A 17,325-nucleotide genomic window follows, 5' to 3' on the forward strand; every position below is an offset into this window, starting at 1 on the left:
TTGGGAAGACATTAGCAACGGTTTTCCCCCGTTTACTGACTTTGGAAACTGAAGCCTCTGTGGTATGTATGCAGGGGCTATATCAGTGAGCTACATCGAGCTCAGGATCTCCATTCAACAAAGGAAAAGCCTAAGACTCAAGAGTCTGAAATAAACGATGACAAATGAAACACTGACCGTAAGTACAAAAGAACACAAGCTACTGAAACCATGAGGCGCTGGTTGGGCAGGCTTGACTTCACGCAGGCTAAGCACAGGCTGAGCTACCCCACTTGCTCTGGAATGGCACTGTTTTCTGACAGCTTCTCATTATGCAGCTGTGACTGTCCTCAGGCTCATTAAGTAGCCCAGCCTAACCCGAAAACCCAGATCTCTTGCCTCAACCTTACAGGTCTAAGCCTAGATGAAATCATGGTCTTGAAGAATATTCAAAAAAAGGGAAAGGCATCCAACAGACTGATAAGTGCCAGACCATTTCAATGGTTTCATTCGGTAAAGGAAAACCATTGTACAAACTATGTTATTCTCACTGAAAATGGAGAAAATAAAAGAGCCCTATTTCTAGTCTTGGTTTTTTGTTTTTTTTTTTTTGTCTTGGTATTTTAGAGACCGGTTTCTCTGTGTAGCTTGGGCTGTGCTATAACTAGCTCTGTAGGTCAGACTCAAACACACACATCTGCCTGCCTCTGTGCTGGGATCAAAGGTGTGCACCATTACAGCCCGGCTGTACGGCTGTAGATACCACCGTTAAGAACAGAAATAGGAAGGAAAAAAGGGCAGCCAGATATCTGTGAGTTCCAGACCAGCATGACTTAGAAAAACAAAACAAAAAAGGTTCATTCTATCTATCTATCTATCTATCTATCTATCTATCTATCTATCTATCTATCTATCTATCTATTCTATCTACTTATCAATTATGACTAAAGAGAAAGATAAAACAAATTCTATTTAGTGAATACTTACTATTAAAGGTACAATGGATATGAAACATAACCTCAGAACCCCTCCAAATTTATGGGACCACTGCACAAAGTAAAAGCCTATATGTCAGACTTTGTCCAACAGGCCAGGCCTGCAATAAAGACATGAGGAGGATCATCACAGGCCAATTAAAGAGTCCTCAGAGAGTAAACCAAGCATCTACCTACTCTCATCTGCTGAGAAATGGATGAGAAAGGCTGGCTAGATGCTCAGTGAGTAAAAGTATTTGCTATGAAGCCTGATGACCCAAGTTTGATTCTTGGAACCCACAAGAGAGAAAGAAAGAATCACCTCCCTAAGTTGTCCCCCCACACATACACAAATAAGTAATATATTATGGATAAACACCCATAATACCTATAGAGTAATATATCTATAACTACAATATCTACAGGATAACTATTCTAACACTACCCAGTATTTCCTAATATAGAAAATAATTGCAACACTGACAATTACTGCTGCAAAGTGACAGTTAAATCCAAAGAATCCTCTTTTGTTTGTAGAAGCAGCCAAAAAAAATACATCATCTCTCTCTTCCTCAATGCAGTGTTATAAATAGAACTCCACAGCAGGCACCTCCAAATAAATACAAGATAGACCACACACACACACACACACACACACACACACACACATACACACCACACACACAACACACACATACACACAACGCATGCACACACACACACAACACACACACATACATACAACGCATGCACACACACACACCACACACACAATGCACACATACACATACACAACACACACAACACACACAACACACACACACAGGCACACAAACACACACACAATACACACACACACACAACAGGTTCCAACAATACTATTCTATTAAATTGTGTTCATAAAGTCAACTAACCCTTGGAAACAATTAGATAAATAGAAAGAGAAGAAATAGTTCTAATTTACCAAAACCATTATTATTTTTATCCCATATAAATATGTCTCAACATGATATGCTCAAGTAATCAAAAACAGTAAGACTTCTTAGGCAAAATGAAAAGAAAAAAAAAAAAAACAACAGAAGTATCACTCAGTTAGCAAAGTTCTTGTCTAAACCACAGCAACTCATACACTAGACAATAATGCCTGCCTCTGACATCAGCCTTCAGCAGATGGAACAGGAGGAGTTAGAGGCCAGCCTGGGCTACAAGAGACACTGTTCAAGAAGGAAAGGAAGGAGAGAAGGAGAGAGAGAACAGGATATTCCTGACACTTGTCTATAAATGAGAGCACAATCTAATCTTTATGATCCTGAACTTTAGCCTAGAAGGGGGAAGCAATGTAAATATAGGGGTACAGGGCCAGCAAGATGGCTCAGTGAGTAAAGGTGCTTGCCCATGGAAGCCTGACAGCCTCCGCTCAAGCTCCAGAGCCCATCAAAGAGTGAAAGGAAAAAGCATCTGAAGTTGTTCTCTGACCCCCACACCCACAGAGCCATACACACTTGTTACACACACACACACACTTACACACACACACACACACAGAGTGATAGGCAGGTAGTTAGGTAGATGATAGATAGATAGATAGATAGATAGATAGATAGATAGATAGATAGATAGATAGATAGATAGACAGACAGACAGATGGACGGACAGATCGATCGATCAGTATATAAGTAAACTGGGAGTGCTGCAGAAGGACCAGAGGGGAAATGTCCACCACAAAGTCAGCCAACACACAAGCCTGTGCACAAGAAAGGTGGCCTTGAAGATCCCAGTCTTCCCCACCCTTGACACCACTGAGGAAAGAGAAGGCCCCTGACAGTGCAGGATAGGACCTGGGCATTCTCTTACTTTTGTGAAACATTTAATCAAGTAGACTTGTGGCTTTAGAAGTAACTAGTCCCTTGGGGCTGGAGAGATGGCTCAGCGGTTAAGAGCACTGACTGCTCTTCCAGAGGTCATGAGTTCAATTCCCAGCAACCACATGGTGGCTCACAACCATCTGTAATGAGATCTGGGGCCCTCTTCTGGCCTGCAGTCACATATGCAGGCAGAATGCTATATGTAAAATAAATAAATAAATATTAAAAAAAAAATAAAATAAAATAAAAGAAGTAACTAGTCCCCTCTCTGAGAAAGGAAGGAGGCAAATGTAGCGGGAAGACTTCAGGAGGAGCAGGCTGTGGAGCAAGGCTGCGCCTGGACAAGCGGACCCTAACCTGCTGCAGACAGGTACGGAGGACCCAACCCCTTTCTACATGACTGATCCATTCCTAACAGAAAAAAATCATACAAACGTAAGAGCATTCCTTCCTACAAGTGTGTAGTGGCTCCCAATTGCAAACCTAGCACTCAGGAGACTGAGGTAAAATAACCATGGGTATCAGACCAGCCTAGGTTAGAGAGTAAGGCCTGTCTCAAAAAAGCAAACTAATGAAATAAAAGCATTCTCTTCCACATCAGTCCTTCTCAAATCCCCACAGTGGTCATGCCCTTATTTTCAATTAGTCGACCTGGAACATTCTCTGTGTCTGCTGTGATGTGCATCATCTGGTTTAGAAATGCATATGTATGAATAGGAAAGCCTTTAAAAATGCAGTGTAAGCAAACAAGAAAAAACAACACATAACTACTTCTATTCTACTGGGCTTAAGCATTAAAGAATAAAAATGTTAAGATTCTAGTCAAAGGAAGACAGATAAACAGATTTGCCCAAGAGCAAGACAGAATTCTACAAAAGACAAAACAAAATATTACAGTTCAATCCTACACACTAGGAGAAAACCAGCTCTCCCCACCTCCTCTTTGTCTGAGGGAATGTGTATGCATCCAGTGTCTCCAAACTTACACACATAATTAAGCATGATTGTCAAAAGCTAAATCATTACTTTTGACCCATTTTCCTTTCTACTAAGTAGACCAAAAAAAAATTAAATGGATATTACTGAGCAAAGCCATTTGTCTGTGTTCAGGACTCTAAAATATTTAAGGCAGTAATATTTGTTTGTGCCAGAAAATGATTCCTGAGACCACGGGCCACATAAATATAAAGGCTACCGCCACTAAGCTTTCAAAATTTGCATATTCCTCACAGTATTCTTTATGCTTTTCTACTCTTTTCTTAAGTTTTAAAAAAAATCATTGGATTTTTTTATTTATTTACATTTTTTAAAGATTTATGTATTTATTATATGTGAGTACACCGTCACTGTCTTCAGACACCGTCACTGTCTTCAGACACCCCAGAAGAGGGCATCGGATCCCATTGCAGATGGTTGTGAGCCACCATGTGGTTGCTGGGAATTGAACTCAGGACCTCTGGAAGAGCAGTCAGTGCCCTTAACCGCTGAGCCATCTCTCCAGCCCATTTATTTACATTTCAAATGTTATCCCCTTTCCTGGTTTCTTGTCCATCCTCCCTCCCCACCTTTTCTACTCTTTGTAAAAGTTATTATAGAATGGGCATCCCACACTCTCCTGTACTCCATCTGCAAGGAGCTATCATCTGGTGATCCCAGGCAGGCTAGTTTCCTAGCACAGCAGCCTTTCTTAGTAGCTAACACATATGACTATGACTTATCCTTATCTATCTATCTATCTATCTATCTATCTATCTATCTATCTATCTATTTATAAGGTATTATTTTTTATTTTTATTATTTTTTTAAAAGATTTTATTTATTCATTTTATATATGACGAGTACACTGTAGCTGTCTTCAGACACACCAGAAGAGGGCATCAGATCCCATTACAGATGGTTGTTAGCCACCATGTGGTTGCTGGGATTTGAACTCATGACCTCTGGAAGAGCAGTCAGTGCTCTTAACCGCTGAGCCATCTCTCCAGCCCTATTTTTATTATTTTATTTTTGTTTGTGCAAGTGGAGTGGGCATGTGTGTCAAATCCCCTTTGTTGAGATTACAGGCAGTTGTAAGCCGCCTGATCTGAGTTCTGGGAATGGAACTAAGTCCCCAGGAAGAGCAGTATGTGCCTTAACTACTCAGTCATCTCTCCAGCCCCATTTTTTCAACAATGCTATTTAAAAAATACATGTACTCTCTGAATCTAAGACTTTTTATTGATTCTTCACAAATTTCATATCATGCACCTCAATCCCACTCATCTCCCTGTTCCTCCATATCCACCCTTGCAAACACACCCCCACACACACAAAAGGAAATAAAAGAAGAAGAAAAAAATCTTGTCATTGGAAGCTGCACTGTGTCACACACTATAACCTTTGTCCACACATCTTTACCGGCAAACGTTCATTGCAATGAGTCATCGGTCTAGTTTGAAGCTTTTGGTTTCTGTCTTTTAATAAGAACACTTGCTTCGCTTGCAGAGGACCCGGGTTTGGATCCCAGCACCCATGGGACAGTACCCAACCATCTGAGTTAGGAGTCAAGACAGTATGGCCATGAGGGTTGGCCGACTGGAGTTAAGAGCAGCCCAAAACATAGTAAGTAATAACTCACGGTTATCAACGGGACAGACTTTAATAGCATAAAGGGTAAAGTATCAACCCAGCCTTAGTGCTCATAAAGGCTTACGGTTGCGAGTGTCCTTTATCTGGGAACTGAATGATCAAAGGCAGGTTAGAAGCTCCAAACTAAGACTAAATACTTCAATAGCTGTCTCATTACAAAGCTATTTTATTTGCTCTTTCCCAACCTACATTTGTAGTTTTCATCTTTATTTTATGAATATGTATGTTTGTGTGTGAGTGGGCACACATGCACATGTGTGTGTGTGTGTATGTGCAGGCATGTAGAGACCAGAAGTCAATCTCAGATGTTGTTCTCAGGAAGCCACACACTCATGTATTAAGGCTGGTGTCTCAGCTGGCCGGACACTTGCTGAGCAGTGCTTGTCTTCTCTCCCAGCCATGAGACTTCACATTCACATGGGCTCTGGGGATCAAACTCAGGTCCTCATGCTTGCAGTCAGCACTCTACTCACTGAGCTAACACCTAAGCTCTAATTTTTATTTTGTTCTAAGATGTGGTCTTGTTACAGCACCAAAACTGGGTCAGACTTGCCAGTCTCATGCCTTAGTCTCCTGCATGCTGAGGTAACGGGTTCACAGCACGATGCCAGGCAGCATTTGCATGTTTCTAAAACCATATTTGATAGCAAGTATCACCTTTGATCACTTTTACTTTGTGTCACGGTCATTTTGAGGCCTGGGGATTATAGTTCACTTGCAGAGTTCCTTGCTCTCGGGCACAAAGCCCTGGGTTCCATTCTCTGCATGGCATAAAGCCAGGTATGGCAGCACACGTCCGCAACTCGGTATTCAGAAGATAGAGGCAGGAGGATCAGAAGTTCAAGACCACCCTCAACTACACAACACGGTTGAGGCCAATCTGGGACATAGAAGATCCTACCTTTAGAAAAAATTTTTTGGGGTTGGGGATTTAGCTCAGCAGTAGAGCGCTTGCCTAGCGAGCGTAAGGCCCTGGGTTCGGTCCCCAGCTCCGAAAAAAAAGAAAAAAAGAAAAAAAGAAGAAAAAGAAAAATTTTTTTGCTAAAGGAAAACAATTTTTTTTCTTTTTCGGAGCTGGGGACCGAACTCAGGGCCTTGCGCTTGCTAGGCAAGTGCTCTACCACTGAGCTAAATCCCCAACCCCCAGGAAAAGAATTTAAAGGGGGGGTTGTGGCAGACAACTTTTCAGAAGCAAAAAATTTTGGTACTTGGACATCTGCTCAACACTGGTGCCGCCTTTTTAAAAAGGAGAAAGTGAGCTGGGCAGTAATGGCGCACACCTTTAATCCCAGCGCTGAGGGGCAGAAGCAGGTGGGTCTCTGAGTTCGAGGCCAGCCTGGTTGGTTAACAAGGTGAGTTACAGGACAGCCAGGACTAAACAGAGGAACCCTGACTCAGAGACAGAAGGGGGAGAAAGAGAGAGCAATTTCTGTCTGTATGTCTTTCTGTTTCCTGATTGTATGCCTTTCCTGCCACAATGGGAATCACACACCCAGACTCCAGCCCTCCCTTCCTTCATGAACTTGTTTGGTCAGGTTGCATTTGACAGGCTGCGGCCCGTCACATTATTTCTATCATAAACGTTCAGAAGTCCACTGAGAGACTGTGGCAGTAACCACTCTGAAAAAAAAAAATCAATAAATACTTCTACTTTATTACAAAGTACACACTAAAAGATGGCAGTGTCTACTTGTATTTAATAATATTTTGCCTCATATTACAACCATAACCAATGCTCAAATCAACCATTATAAATCAAGAGACATTTTACCAGCTCAAATTATATTTAATAAAAGAAAGAAAACAATCTTGGGACTTTAAAGTTATATCTTACTTCAGAATTAAGTAAAAACCACTGCTTATTCCTTTACTATCATAGACTCTAAACTTGCTAAGTAAGGATCAACACTTGGGTCATCCGGGCTCCCCCAGCTACAAAGGACAAAATAAAGAGTCCATGTTTAAGTACTACTGCAGATAGTCTTCCAGGGAAAACCACAGCAGATCATCCTAAACAGGCAGTCAGGACACAGACGTCTGTGTACTCTATCCCAGCGAGAAGGAAAGGGAACACATGCACTAATGGAAAACAACTTGTACTCACTGGTCGAGTTGCCCTGCATCTGAATGATGCACTTGGACTCCTTGCTGGTCTCTCGGGAATTGAAGGGCCTCACTCGAACGGCTACCTTCACAGAGGCTCCCGACATTCTGATGGCCTTCTATATGCAGTCCAGAAGTAAAAATCAAATCTTCTTTTGAAGTTATGTTCAAGGTTCCTTTAAAGGAAAACATTGTACACAAGGTTGTCAAAATTATGGGACACAAAGGTCAAAGTATGAGAGCTACTGTTTCAGGTCTATTTCTAAAAGCCTGTCTGTTATCTCTCTTACAAGTCTCATATTCCCAACAGTCACTTACCAAACAATAAAGACGGAAATCCCTTTTCCTATTCTATTATCTCTTTCTCAGACCCTAAAAAGTCTCTAATTAATAAATTAAAAATAACCTACAAAATAACAGGCATCAATCTTTCTCTGTGTGTCTTCAGGTCAATCTCCAGTAATATATAAAAAACAAAACTATCTGTTCATTGAAGAATTTCTTAAAATTGTAAGTTTCCATCTGAAAACCATTTATTGCCCTTTTTTTTGCTTGGTTGGGTACTTTGTTTGTTTGTTTGTTGTTTTGTTTTTTGTTTTGTTTGTTTGTTTTCAAGACAGGTTTCTCTGTTTAGCTCTAGTGGTCCTAGAATACTTTGTAAACCAGGCTAGCCTAGAACTCAGAGAGATCTGTGTGTACCACCTTGTTATCTCTACCTCCCAAGTACTAGGATTAAAGGCTTATGCCACCACCACCACCCAAGTTCAAATATATATATAAAACTTTTAAGGACACTTGGTGACTTGGCAAATTTCCCATACTTGACGGTTTGAAACACTTGGTTCCCTAACACTTAAATAAAGAACGGAGAGGCATTCTAGTTTGCTCCTTTAACTACACACACACACAATTTCTTTACCTATGGAAATATCTGCCAGGCACAGTGGCACATGAGGAGCTCTGTGAGTTGATGCCAGCCTGGTCTACAGAGCAAGGTCCAAGGTAGCCAGGGCCACACAGAGGAATCTTGTCAAGATAGGGAAGTGAAGGGAAAGGGAGGAGAGGGAAAAGGAAAGGAGGGGAGAGGGGAAGGAAATATCTGACAGACACATCTTAACTACCCTGCACAAAAACCAGGAGATTGTGCAGCTGTGGCCGTGACTCGTGGGCTGAATCAAATCACTACAGTTCACTACTGCACGAGAACACAAGAACACTTTCCAGAGGAAGTTTCTCTCTCAAAGACTAAAATCAACGCAATTCCATAGGAAAGAAAATAAATAGAATAAACCATAAGTAATTTCCAAAAGGAACAAGCAATCTCCTGAGCCAGGAAGAAACTTTTTATTCATTACAAAAATATCTTCAAGAAGAAACAAACAAAAGGCTAAAAAGGAAAAGTATGAGTTTAAATATCATGGAACCTAACAGAACTTTAAAAATTGGCCACTATTTTCCTTTTAAAATAATACAGTTCTCATATCAGAATTGAATCACATCTTTTTAGTTTTTCAAAATTACGATCAATTTTAAACGACTGAGAAATTACCTTTCAAGATGTTTAAGGTAAATGTATTTTTAAATGTTTGAGATTATACCATTTGGCCCTTCTCTCATCTCCAACTCCTCCCATGCCCCACCCCATCTTTCAAATTCATAGCCTTTTTCTTTGTTACTGCATATGTGTTTCCATTCTTAAATATGTAAATGCAACCTGCTCTGTGCAGTGTACTTCTGTGAGTACTTGGTATTAGACCACCAAGTGAGATGCTCTCCTGAAGAAGGCTTCCTCTCGGCAGTCCTTAGTTGCCCTTAGTGCATGTTAGTGTGTCTGCTGGTGCCATTCCTCTTCAGCTTATGTTAAGGAAGCTATGTTGTGGAGACTCCGTGATGTGGTTGGCTTTTCTAGGAGACAAAGTCTCACAGCAAACATCCTGCTCTTCTGGCTCTTACAACCTTCCTGCCCCGCCCCCCTCCACTATGATTCCCGAGCTTTAAGGCTGGGCTGTGCTGTAGATGTGTCAGTTGGACTGGGCTCCACAGAGCTCTGCATTCATCAGCTGTGGTTGTCTATGACGTCTCCATCTGTTGCAAAGACAAGTCTCCTTGGTGAGGGGTGAGCACTACAGTACTCTATGGGTAAAGGATAGATATTTAGAGTGTAACGAAGGGTTGGTTTAATAAAGTGGCAGTTGTAGGTTCTCCTGCAAGATCTATGACTTGACTAACCTGACGTAGGGTTGACGAGGTTCCTGGAACCAGGCACAATCTCTTTTTTCTTATTTTGTTTTGTTGAGACAAGGTTTCTCTATGTAGCCCTAGCTGTCCTGGAACTCAGGATCTGCTGCATCTGCCCTCTGAGGGATGGAATTAAAGGCATGCGTGGACTACTGCACCCAGCCTTACAGTTGGGCAGGCCTTATACCCTGTGAGTCCCAGGGAGGCCCCTGTTCCCAGCTTTCCGACATCGAGATTACAAACACATGGCACTCAGGGATTTTTGGTTTTTTTTAAGATTTATTTATTTCATGTATGTGGTACACTGTAGCTGCCTTCACACACACCAGAAGAGGGCACCAGATCCCATTACAGATGGTTGTGAGCTGCCATGTGGTTGCTGGGAATTGAACTCAGGACCTCTGGAAGAGCAGTCAGTATTCTGGTTTTTTTGTTTTGTTTTGTTTTGTTTTTGTTTTTTTTCCTTTTCTTTTCTTTTTTCCAGAGCTGGGGACTGAACCCAGGGCCCAAGCGCTCTACCACTGAGCTAAATCCCCAACCCCGCAGTCAGTGTTCTTAACCACTGAGCCATCTCCCCAGCCCCTTGTTTTTGTTTTTAAACATGGGTTTTAGACACTGAATTCAGTTTCTCGGCACATTACTGACTGACCTGAACTATCTCTCCAGTGGCCCTCTCGCACTCGCTCTCTCCCCCGCAACCCCCACAGGATTTCACTGTAGCCTTGGGTTCCCTGAAATTCTCATATAGACAAGGCTGGCTTCAAACTCACAGAGATCTACCTGTCTCTCCCTCCATCATGCTAGTATTAAAAGCGTGTGCCCCCACACCCTCTTATTTTCATAACAGCATCCTCATTATGTGAATTTTTTCTTTTTGGGAAATGTCCTCTGTCTTTTACACCAGTCCAGACTGCTCAGCTATCTGCCGTATATATTAGACCAGAGTCTGGTATAAGAGCTCGGAACCCACTGAAGGAATGAATTAATGAGCTTCACTTCCCCAGTTGGGAGAACTACCTGCTTAAGTCTTTGCTAGGTTCAGTGCTTTGGTTTTTGTTTCAAGTTATTACAATGTTTTGATATTAATCTTATTTAATTTAATACACATATACTGCAATGTTTTTTCCAATCTGCTTTTCTTTTACTTTATAGTAACTTAAAAGTTCTTAATATATCAAATACCTCTGGGGCCACATTTATCAAATGAAAGCTCGGAGTTAGGAACTTTCCCAATTAATGCTGCCCGTGCTATAGTCACTAGTTCAGTGCTGTCTGTCTCTGTTTCTCTGTCTCTGTCTCTGTTTCTCTGTCTCTGTCTCTGTCTCTCTCTCTGTCTCTCTCTCTCTCTCACACACACACACACACACACACACACACACACATGCGCGCGCAAAAAAATGCAGCACTGAGAAAGGAGCTACATAAAATACATAGCTGAATATGGGTGTGGTAACACATGTCTGCAATTATAGCTACACAGGTACACAGGACTAAACCATAAGGTTTGTTAGCTCAACAGCAGCCTAGACTTGACCCAATAAAACCTTGTCTCGTAATAAAACTTTTTAAAAGGGTCAGAGATGGGGTTGGGGATTTTGGCTCAGTGGTAGAGCGCTTGCCTAGCAAGTGCAAGGCCCTGGGTTCGGTCCCCAGCTCCGGAAAAAAAAAAAAAAGAATAAAAGAGTCAGAGATAAACTCAGTGGTCCTAGGTTCAGTCACCGGGTGAATGGGCGGATGAAGGGATAGATACATACATACAGTACATACATACATCAGTGCATACATACATACAGTACATACATACATCAGTACATACATACATCAGTACATACATCAGTACATACATACATCAGTGCATACATACATCAGTGCATACATACATCAGTGTATACATACATCAGTGCATACATACATCAGTGCATAAGACATCAGTGCATACAGACGTCAGTGCATACAGATGTCAGTGCATACAGACGTCAGTGCATACAGACGTCAGTGCATACAGACGTCAGTGCATACATACATCAGTGCATACATACATCAGTGCATACATACGTCAGTGCATACATACATCAGTGCATACATACAGAGGGAGGAGGAGAAATGGAGAGGGAAGGGAGGAGGAAAGGAGAGAAAGATCACAACAACATTTCAATTCCCCCAGGACTCTGAAGTGTAATTAATCATTCTAACTCTTATGATATCCAAAAATTAGTTTCTCCCCAACTAGCAGTCTGCCAATTCTCCTGCCTTCACCCTCGAGCTCTTTTGGAAATAAGGTTCACTATGTAGCCAAGGCTGGATCAAATTCTCCATCCTCTCTGCCTCACCTCCCAAATGCTTAGAATTCCAGGCCCTGCTTTTCTCTCTCTCATTCTCCCATCTATGCTCTACTCCATGCCTAGGGTCCTTGCAACAAAGGAACTGTCCTCCTGGGCTTTCAGTTTTGATCCAAGTCCTTTAGCAGGGGTGTATGAAACAGAACTAAAAAGCAATAACCATAAAATAGTCACTGGCCAGCACTCAACAGTTCTAAGGCAGGCACCAAGCACTGGCTTTCTTTTTTTCAATGTATGTATTCTGTGTGTCAAAGGACACTTTGTGGCCGATGGAGGCTGGAGGAAGATGAGAGTCCTGCTGTATCACAGTCCCTGGAGACAGGATCCACAGACCTGGACCTCACTGGTGTTCAGCTAAGCTGGCAGGCCAGTGAGCCCCAGCAATCCTCCTGTCTCTGTTGCCATCTGGTGCAGCACTAGTCTCAGGCCATTAAGGCTGGGTGCTGCAGATCAGAACTCAGGCACCCATGCTTACGAAGCAAGAGTCCAGCCCCAAAATCAAATCCACCTTCCCAAAGTATGACTTCGTGTCACTCTCATTTGTAGGAATCCAAGACCAAAGCCAAAGGACGAGACCCATGCTCCAGCCCGACTCCTGCACTTGCCACACTCGGGTCTTTCAGAGTCACTCACAAGGACCCCTGACCATAGACCCGAATAATGCAGCTAAGTGGTAACACAGAGATGCTATCCAAATCCAGGACAGGGGAAGAAATACTGAACAAGTCACCCAACTTCTTCAAACAGCAAAACTAGGGAGAAGAAGGTCTTAAAAAACATATAATTTATCAACCAAAATCAATGATTTTCAGTCATGAAGTTGTAAAAATGATTTTTTTTAGATAACCAGGAATAGAAAAAAGATTGCTAAAATGTTGGCAGGTATTTTGAATACTTAAATTTTAAAAAAGGTTGGTTTGTTTTTAAGAGTTTTTCTTTTTTGTGTTCTACCTAGGACCTAGTAAATTTCTCAAAGCTTCAGACTTAGAAATCAAAGAACAAACACTGACTCCTCTTTACCCTGCTTCTGACACAAAAGGCTTGCAACTGTGAACTAAAGCACGAGTATCTCCATCTTCTCACACCATCATTTTGCAGGCAGCTTAGTTCCCCTCCCTAATTCTTCTGCCCGGATTTCATTCAACTGCACACAAACAAGGCCAAAATAGCTCTCACCAAATACAAGCTTGCCTCCTCTACTCATCTAATCAGCCATGAAATTACGTAGCTTCTAGCTATAAAATTTCTTTCCATTCCACATCCCTGTTTGTTAATCATCAAATTCCTTTTTGATTGGGAAACAATATATTTGTAACCCCCTCTCTCCCTCCCTTCTTCAAACCTCTGATCCTCCTGCTCCAACCTCCCAAGTATTCAGACTATAGGTACACACCACCACATCTCTACGAGGTGGATCAAATCCAGGGCTTCATGCACACTAGTCAAGCATTTTACCAACCAAGCTACATTCTGATCCATTTAAACTTTCCTTTCCCACGAAATGCAATAAGTGGGGAGGCAAACATTCCCACAACAATATGAACATGTGAAAACATAGACAACACATACTTTTAAATTTAACTCTGTGGTAAATCAGACTATGTTTAGTACCATATTGAAATTACAGTTAATTGAACTATAAAAAGTTACTGCATAAATTACCTATAACTATAGTCTTCTAGGACAGGTGTCGTCCAGCAGAGAATTCCAGGTGTGACTCCAGCACTCAGGAGTCGGGGGCTGGTCAGACACACCTTTATGATCAGGTCTATGGAATGAGGTCCAAGCCAGCCAAGTGAGACCCTTTCTCAAAAATGAAACCCATCCAGTCCCAGAGCCAAGGAAGCAGAGGCAGAAGACCTGTGGTGCTTGCTGGCCAGCAACCACGCTCATCATAAACTTCAGGCCAATGAAAGACCTAGCTCAAAAAACAGTGGATGAGTACTGAGAAACCACTCCTAAGTTGGTTGTCTGGTCTCCACATATGTGCACATGCAAACATATAAACACACAAGCGTGCACACGACACACAAGAAAAGCTGCTGGACAGGTAACAACTCTAAATCATGTATACACCCCAGTCTATGGAATAGTTTAAAGCATTAATAATGTAGACTGGAGCAAAAACTCCAGAAGCATTCACTAACATTAAAGAGACCATAAAACACTGACATTTGCTGGGCATGGTGGCACACACCTTCAATCTCAGCACTTGGTGGGCAGGAGCAGGTGGATCTCTGTGAGTTCAAGGCCAGCCTGGTCTACAAAGACCAGGACAGCCTGGGCTACACAGAGAAACCCTGTCTAAGTGGGGGGGGGGGGGATGTTTAAGTTTACTAATTGAATATTTCTCAAATTTTGCCTCCTTGTCTTTGATCTTGTGAGATTTCCATTTGCCCTCAGAGACAACAAGTATTATTAGGAATAAGGAGAGCAAATTGATTATTCTGCAAAGTGAAAAATAGAAATGAATAATATTTATTATAAATAATACCAGATGTGTTGGCTAGTCTAACAGAGACATCTGAGAAGAGAAGACGTCAATTGAGAAAAAGCCTCCATAAGATCCAGCTCTGGGCAAGCCTGTGGGCATTTTCCTAGGAGGTGACTGATATGGGAAGGGCCCAGCTTACTATGGGCAGTGCCACCCGCGGGCAGGTGGGCCTGTGTTATATAAGAAAGCAGATGGAACGAGGAGCTGGGAGCAAGCCAGCTGTATTCTTGGTGGTCCCTCCTTCAGTTCCAAGTGATGTGATGTAACCTGTAAGCCAAAGAGGCCTTTCCAAGCCAAGTGGCTTTTATTCAAGGTCTTTACTACAGCAATAGAAAACCAAACTACCACACCAAGCTTTTTTGATTTGTTTGGGGTTAATATATTTTTGTCATATCCATTTTTCTAAAGAAAGCATGTAGAATTATATTCCTAAAACACAGAGTAGGGGCTGGAGAGATGGCTCAGTGGGTAAGAGCACCGGTTGCTCTTCAGAGGACCTGAGTTCGATCCTCAGCACCCACATGGTGGCTCACTATCAAGTACCTCCAGCCCCAGGGGGAATGCAATGCCCTCTTCTGGCCTGCAGAGGTACTGCATAGACATCTATACAAACATTCACACAAAATAAACACTTATACATTAAAAAGAAAATTTAAGTTAAAGAATTTTTTTGAAAGACACATATTTTAACCAAGAAACAGTCTTTTACAATTACTACTGAAGAGAAGTCACTGAAAGAGACTGGAGAGACAGCTCAGCAGTTAAGAGCACATGTTGTCCTTGCAGAGGACCAGGTTTGATTCCCCACATGCAGACAGAGGTTCACAACCGTCTGTAACTGCAGTTCAGAAGGTCCCACACCTCTTCCGATTTCCATGGGCACCAAGCACCACATGGTGCACATTTATACACATAAAACAAAAAAGTGGACCTAAAACAAAGTGTGAGAAATTCACTGAGATGCATAAAGTTTGAGACTGGGCAGGTGTTTGTTTCAATAGCTACCTTAATCTAGTTTTTATAGTTCAATTAGCCAACTTTCTAGAACAACAGTTTGACATCAAAGAATAGATGAGATAGGGTCTCATTTTGTTGCTCTGACTGTCCTGGAATTTACATAACCAGGCTGGCCTTTAACTCATAGAGATCCCTCTGCCTCCCAAATGACTGGGATTAAAAGCATGTACTGCCATGCCTGTGACCGAGTTATATTTTCAAGAAATGATGTGTAATTTAAAGAACAAAGCAAACAAAAAAGGCACACACGAGTGAAGTAGAGGAAGGAAGACTGGGAATTCAAGGTTATCCTAGAGTACACAGTGAGTGCCAACGTTGGCTGGATGAGACCTTACTTTTTAAGAAAATGAATGAGCAGGGCTGGGGATTTAGCTCAGTGGTAGAGCGCTTGCCTAGCAAGCGCAAGGCCCTGGGTTCGGTCCCCAGCTCCGAAAAAAAAGAAAAGGAAAAAAAAAAAAAAAAAAGAAAATGAATGAGCTAGGTAGGGTGGCTCATTCACTTGAGAAGGGAAGGCAAGCAAGAAAACAGGAATCCAAGAGCAGCCTCTACTACACAAGAGTTCAAAGCTAGCCTACAGTAAACTAGACTACATTTCAAATAAATAATAAACATATCACAGAGTGAAGCAAATTTCCACAGTAGAGAATTCTCTGATACACTACAAATAGGGGCTGGAGAGAGAGCGCAGCAGCTCTTCCCGGCAACCCACAACCGTCTAGGACTACAATTCCAAGAGATCTGGCAGACACACACGCAGGCAAAACACCAATGCACATAAAATGAAAATAAATCATTTTAAAAATTAAAAAGAGGGGTTGGGGATTTAGCTCAGTGGTAGAGTGCTTGCCTAGCAAGTGCAAGGCCCTGAGTTCAGTCCCCAGCTCTGAAAAAAATAAAATAAATAAATAAATAAATAAATAAATAAATAAATAAATAAATAAAAATTAAAAGGAGATACTATGGGGGGCTGGAGAGATGGCTCAGCGGTTAAGAGCACTGACTGCTCTTCTCAGAGGTCCTGAGTTCAAATCCCAGCAACCACATGGTGGCTCACAACCATCTGTAATGGGATCCAGTGCCCTCTTCTGGTGTGCCTGAGGACAGCTACAGTGTATTCATATAAAAAATAAATAAATAAATCTTAAAAAAAAAAAAAAAGAACATTGAAGATTTAAAAAAAAAAAAAAAGAGATACTATGGAGCTGGAGAGATGGCTCAGCAGTTAAGAGCACTGTCTGTTCTACCAGAGGTCCCGAGTTCAATTCCCAGCACCCACATGATGGCTCACAACCATCTATGTTGGGATTCGACACCCTCTTCTGGCCTGCAGGTGTACATGCAGATAGAGCACTCATGTACATAAAGTAAATAACCCTTTAAAGAGAGACTATGAACTGTTCCTTTGTATAAAACACGGATGCATTGCTCTATCTAATAACTTCAATAAAGGCACGGCAAGTTTTAGGACCGTGGCTATACTGTAAAATGGCCCAATTGTAAGAAAGGGGGTGGGGAGGAGAGAAAGAGAGAGAACAGGCAGAAAAGGAAAGGCACGTGTATATTTTTCGTCTTTGATTCTCTGGTCATTCGGTGGAAGTGCAAACTAGACCCAATGTCAGGAATGCTGCTTTTCCCATCCTAACTCAATGCCAACAATCAGACGGCACAGGACAGACTCTGACAGATCA

At 41.9% G+C, this 17,325-nt stretch overlaps 1 protein-coding gene across 28 annotated transcripts in view; it reads right to left on the reverse strand.

Annotated features, from left to right (window-relative positions):
- Positions 1–17,325, reverse strand: part of Kif1b (kinesin family member 1B) — a 135,071-nt gene that overhangs the window by 110,339 nt on the left and 7,407 nt on the right. For all 28 annotated transcript variants that reach the window (XM_039109181.2, XM_039109177.2, XM_039109175.2 and 25 more), the window contains 1 exon segment: positions 7,551–7,725. In XM_039109181.2, coding sequence (XP_038965109.1) covers positions 7,551–7,656 — 106 coding nt within the window. In that variant the 5' untranslated portion in view covers positions 7,657–7,725.

Source organism: Rattus norvegicus, chromosome 5 (assembly GCF_036323735.1).
Source record: "Rattus norvegicus strain BN/NHsdMcwi chromosome 5, GRCr8, whole genome shotgun sequence".
NCBI lineage: Eukaryota > Metazoa > Chordata > Mammalia > Rodentia > Muridae > Rattus > Rattus norvegicus.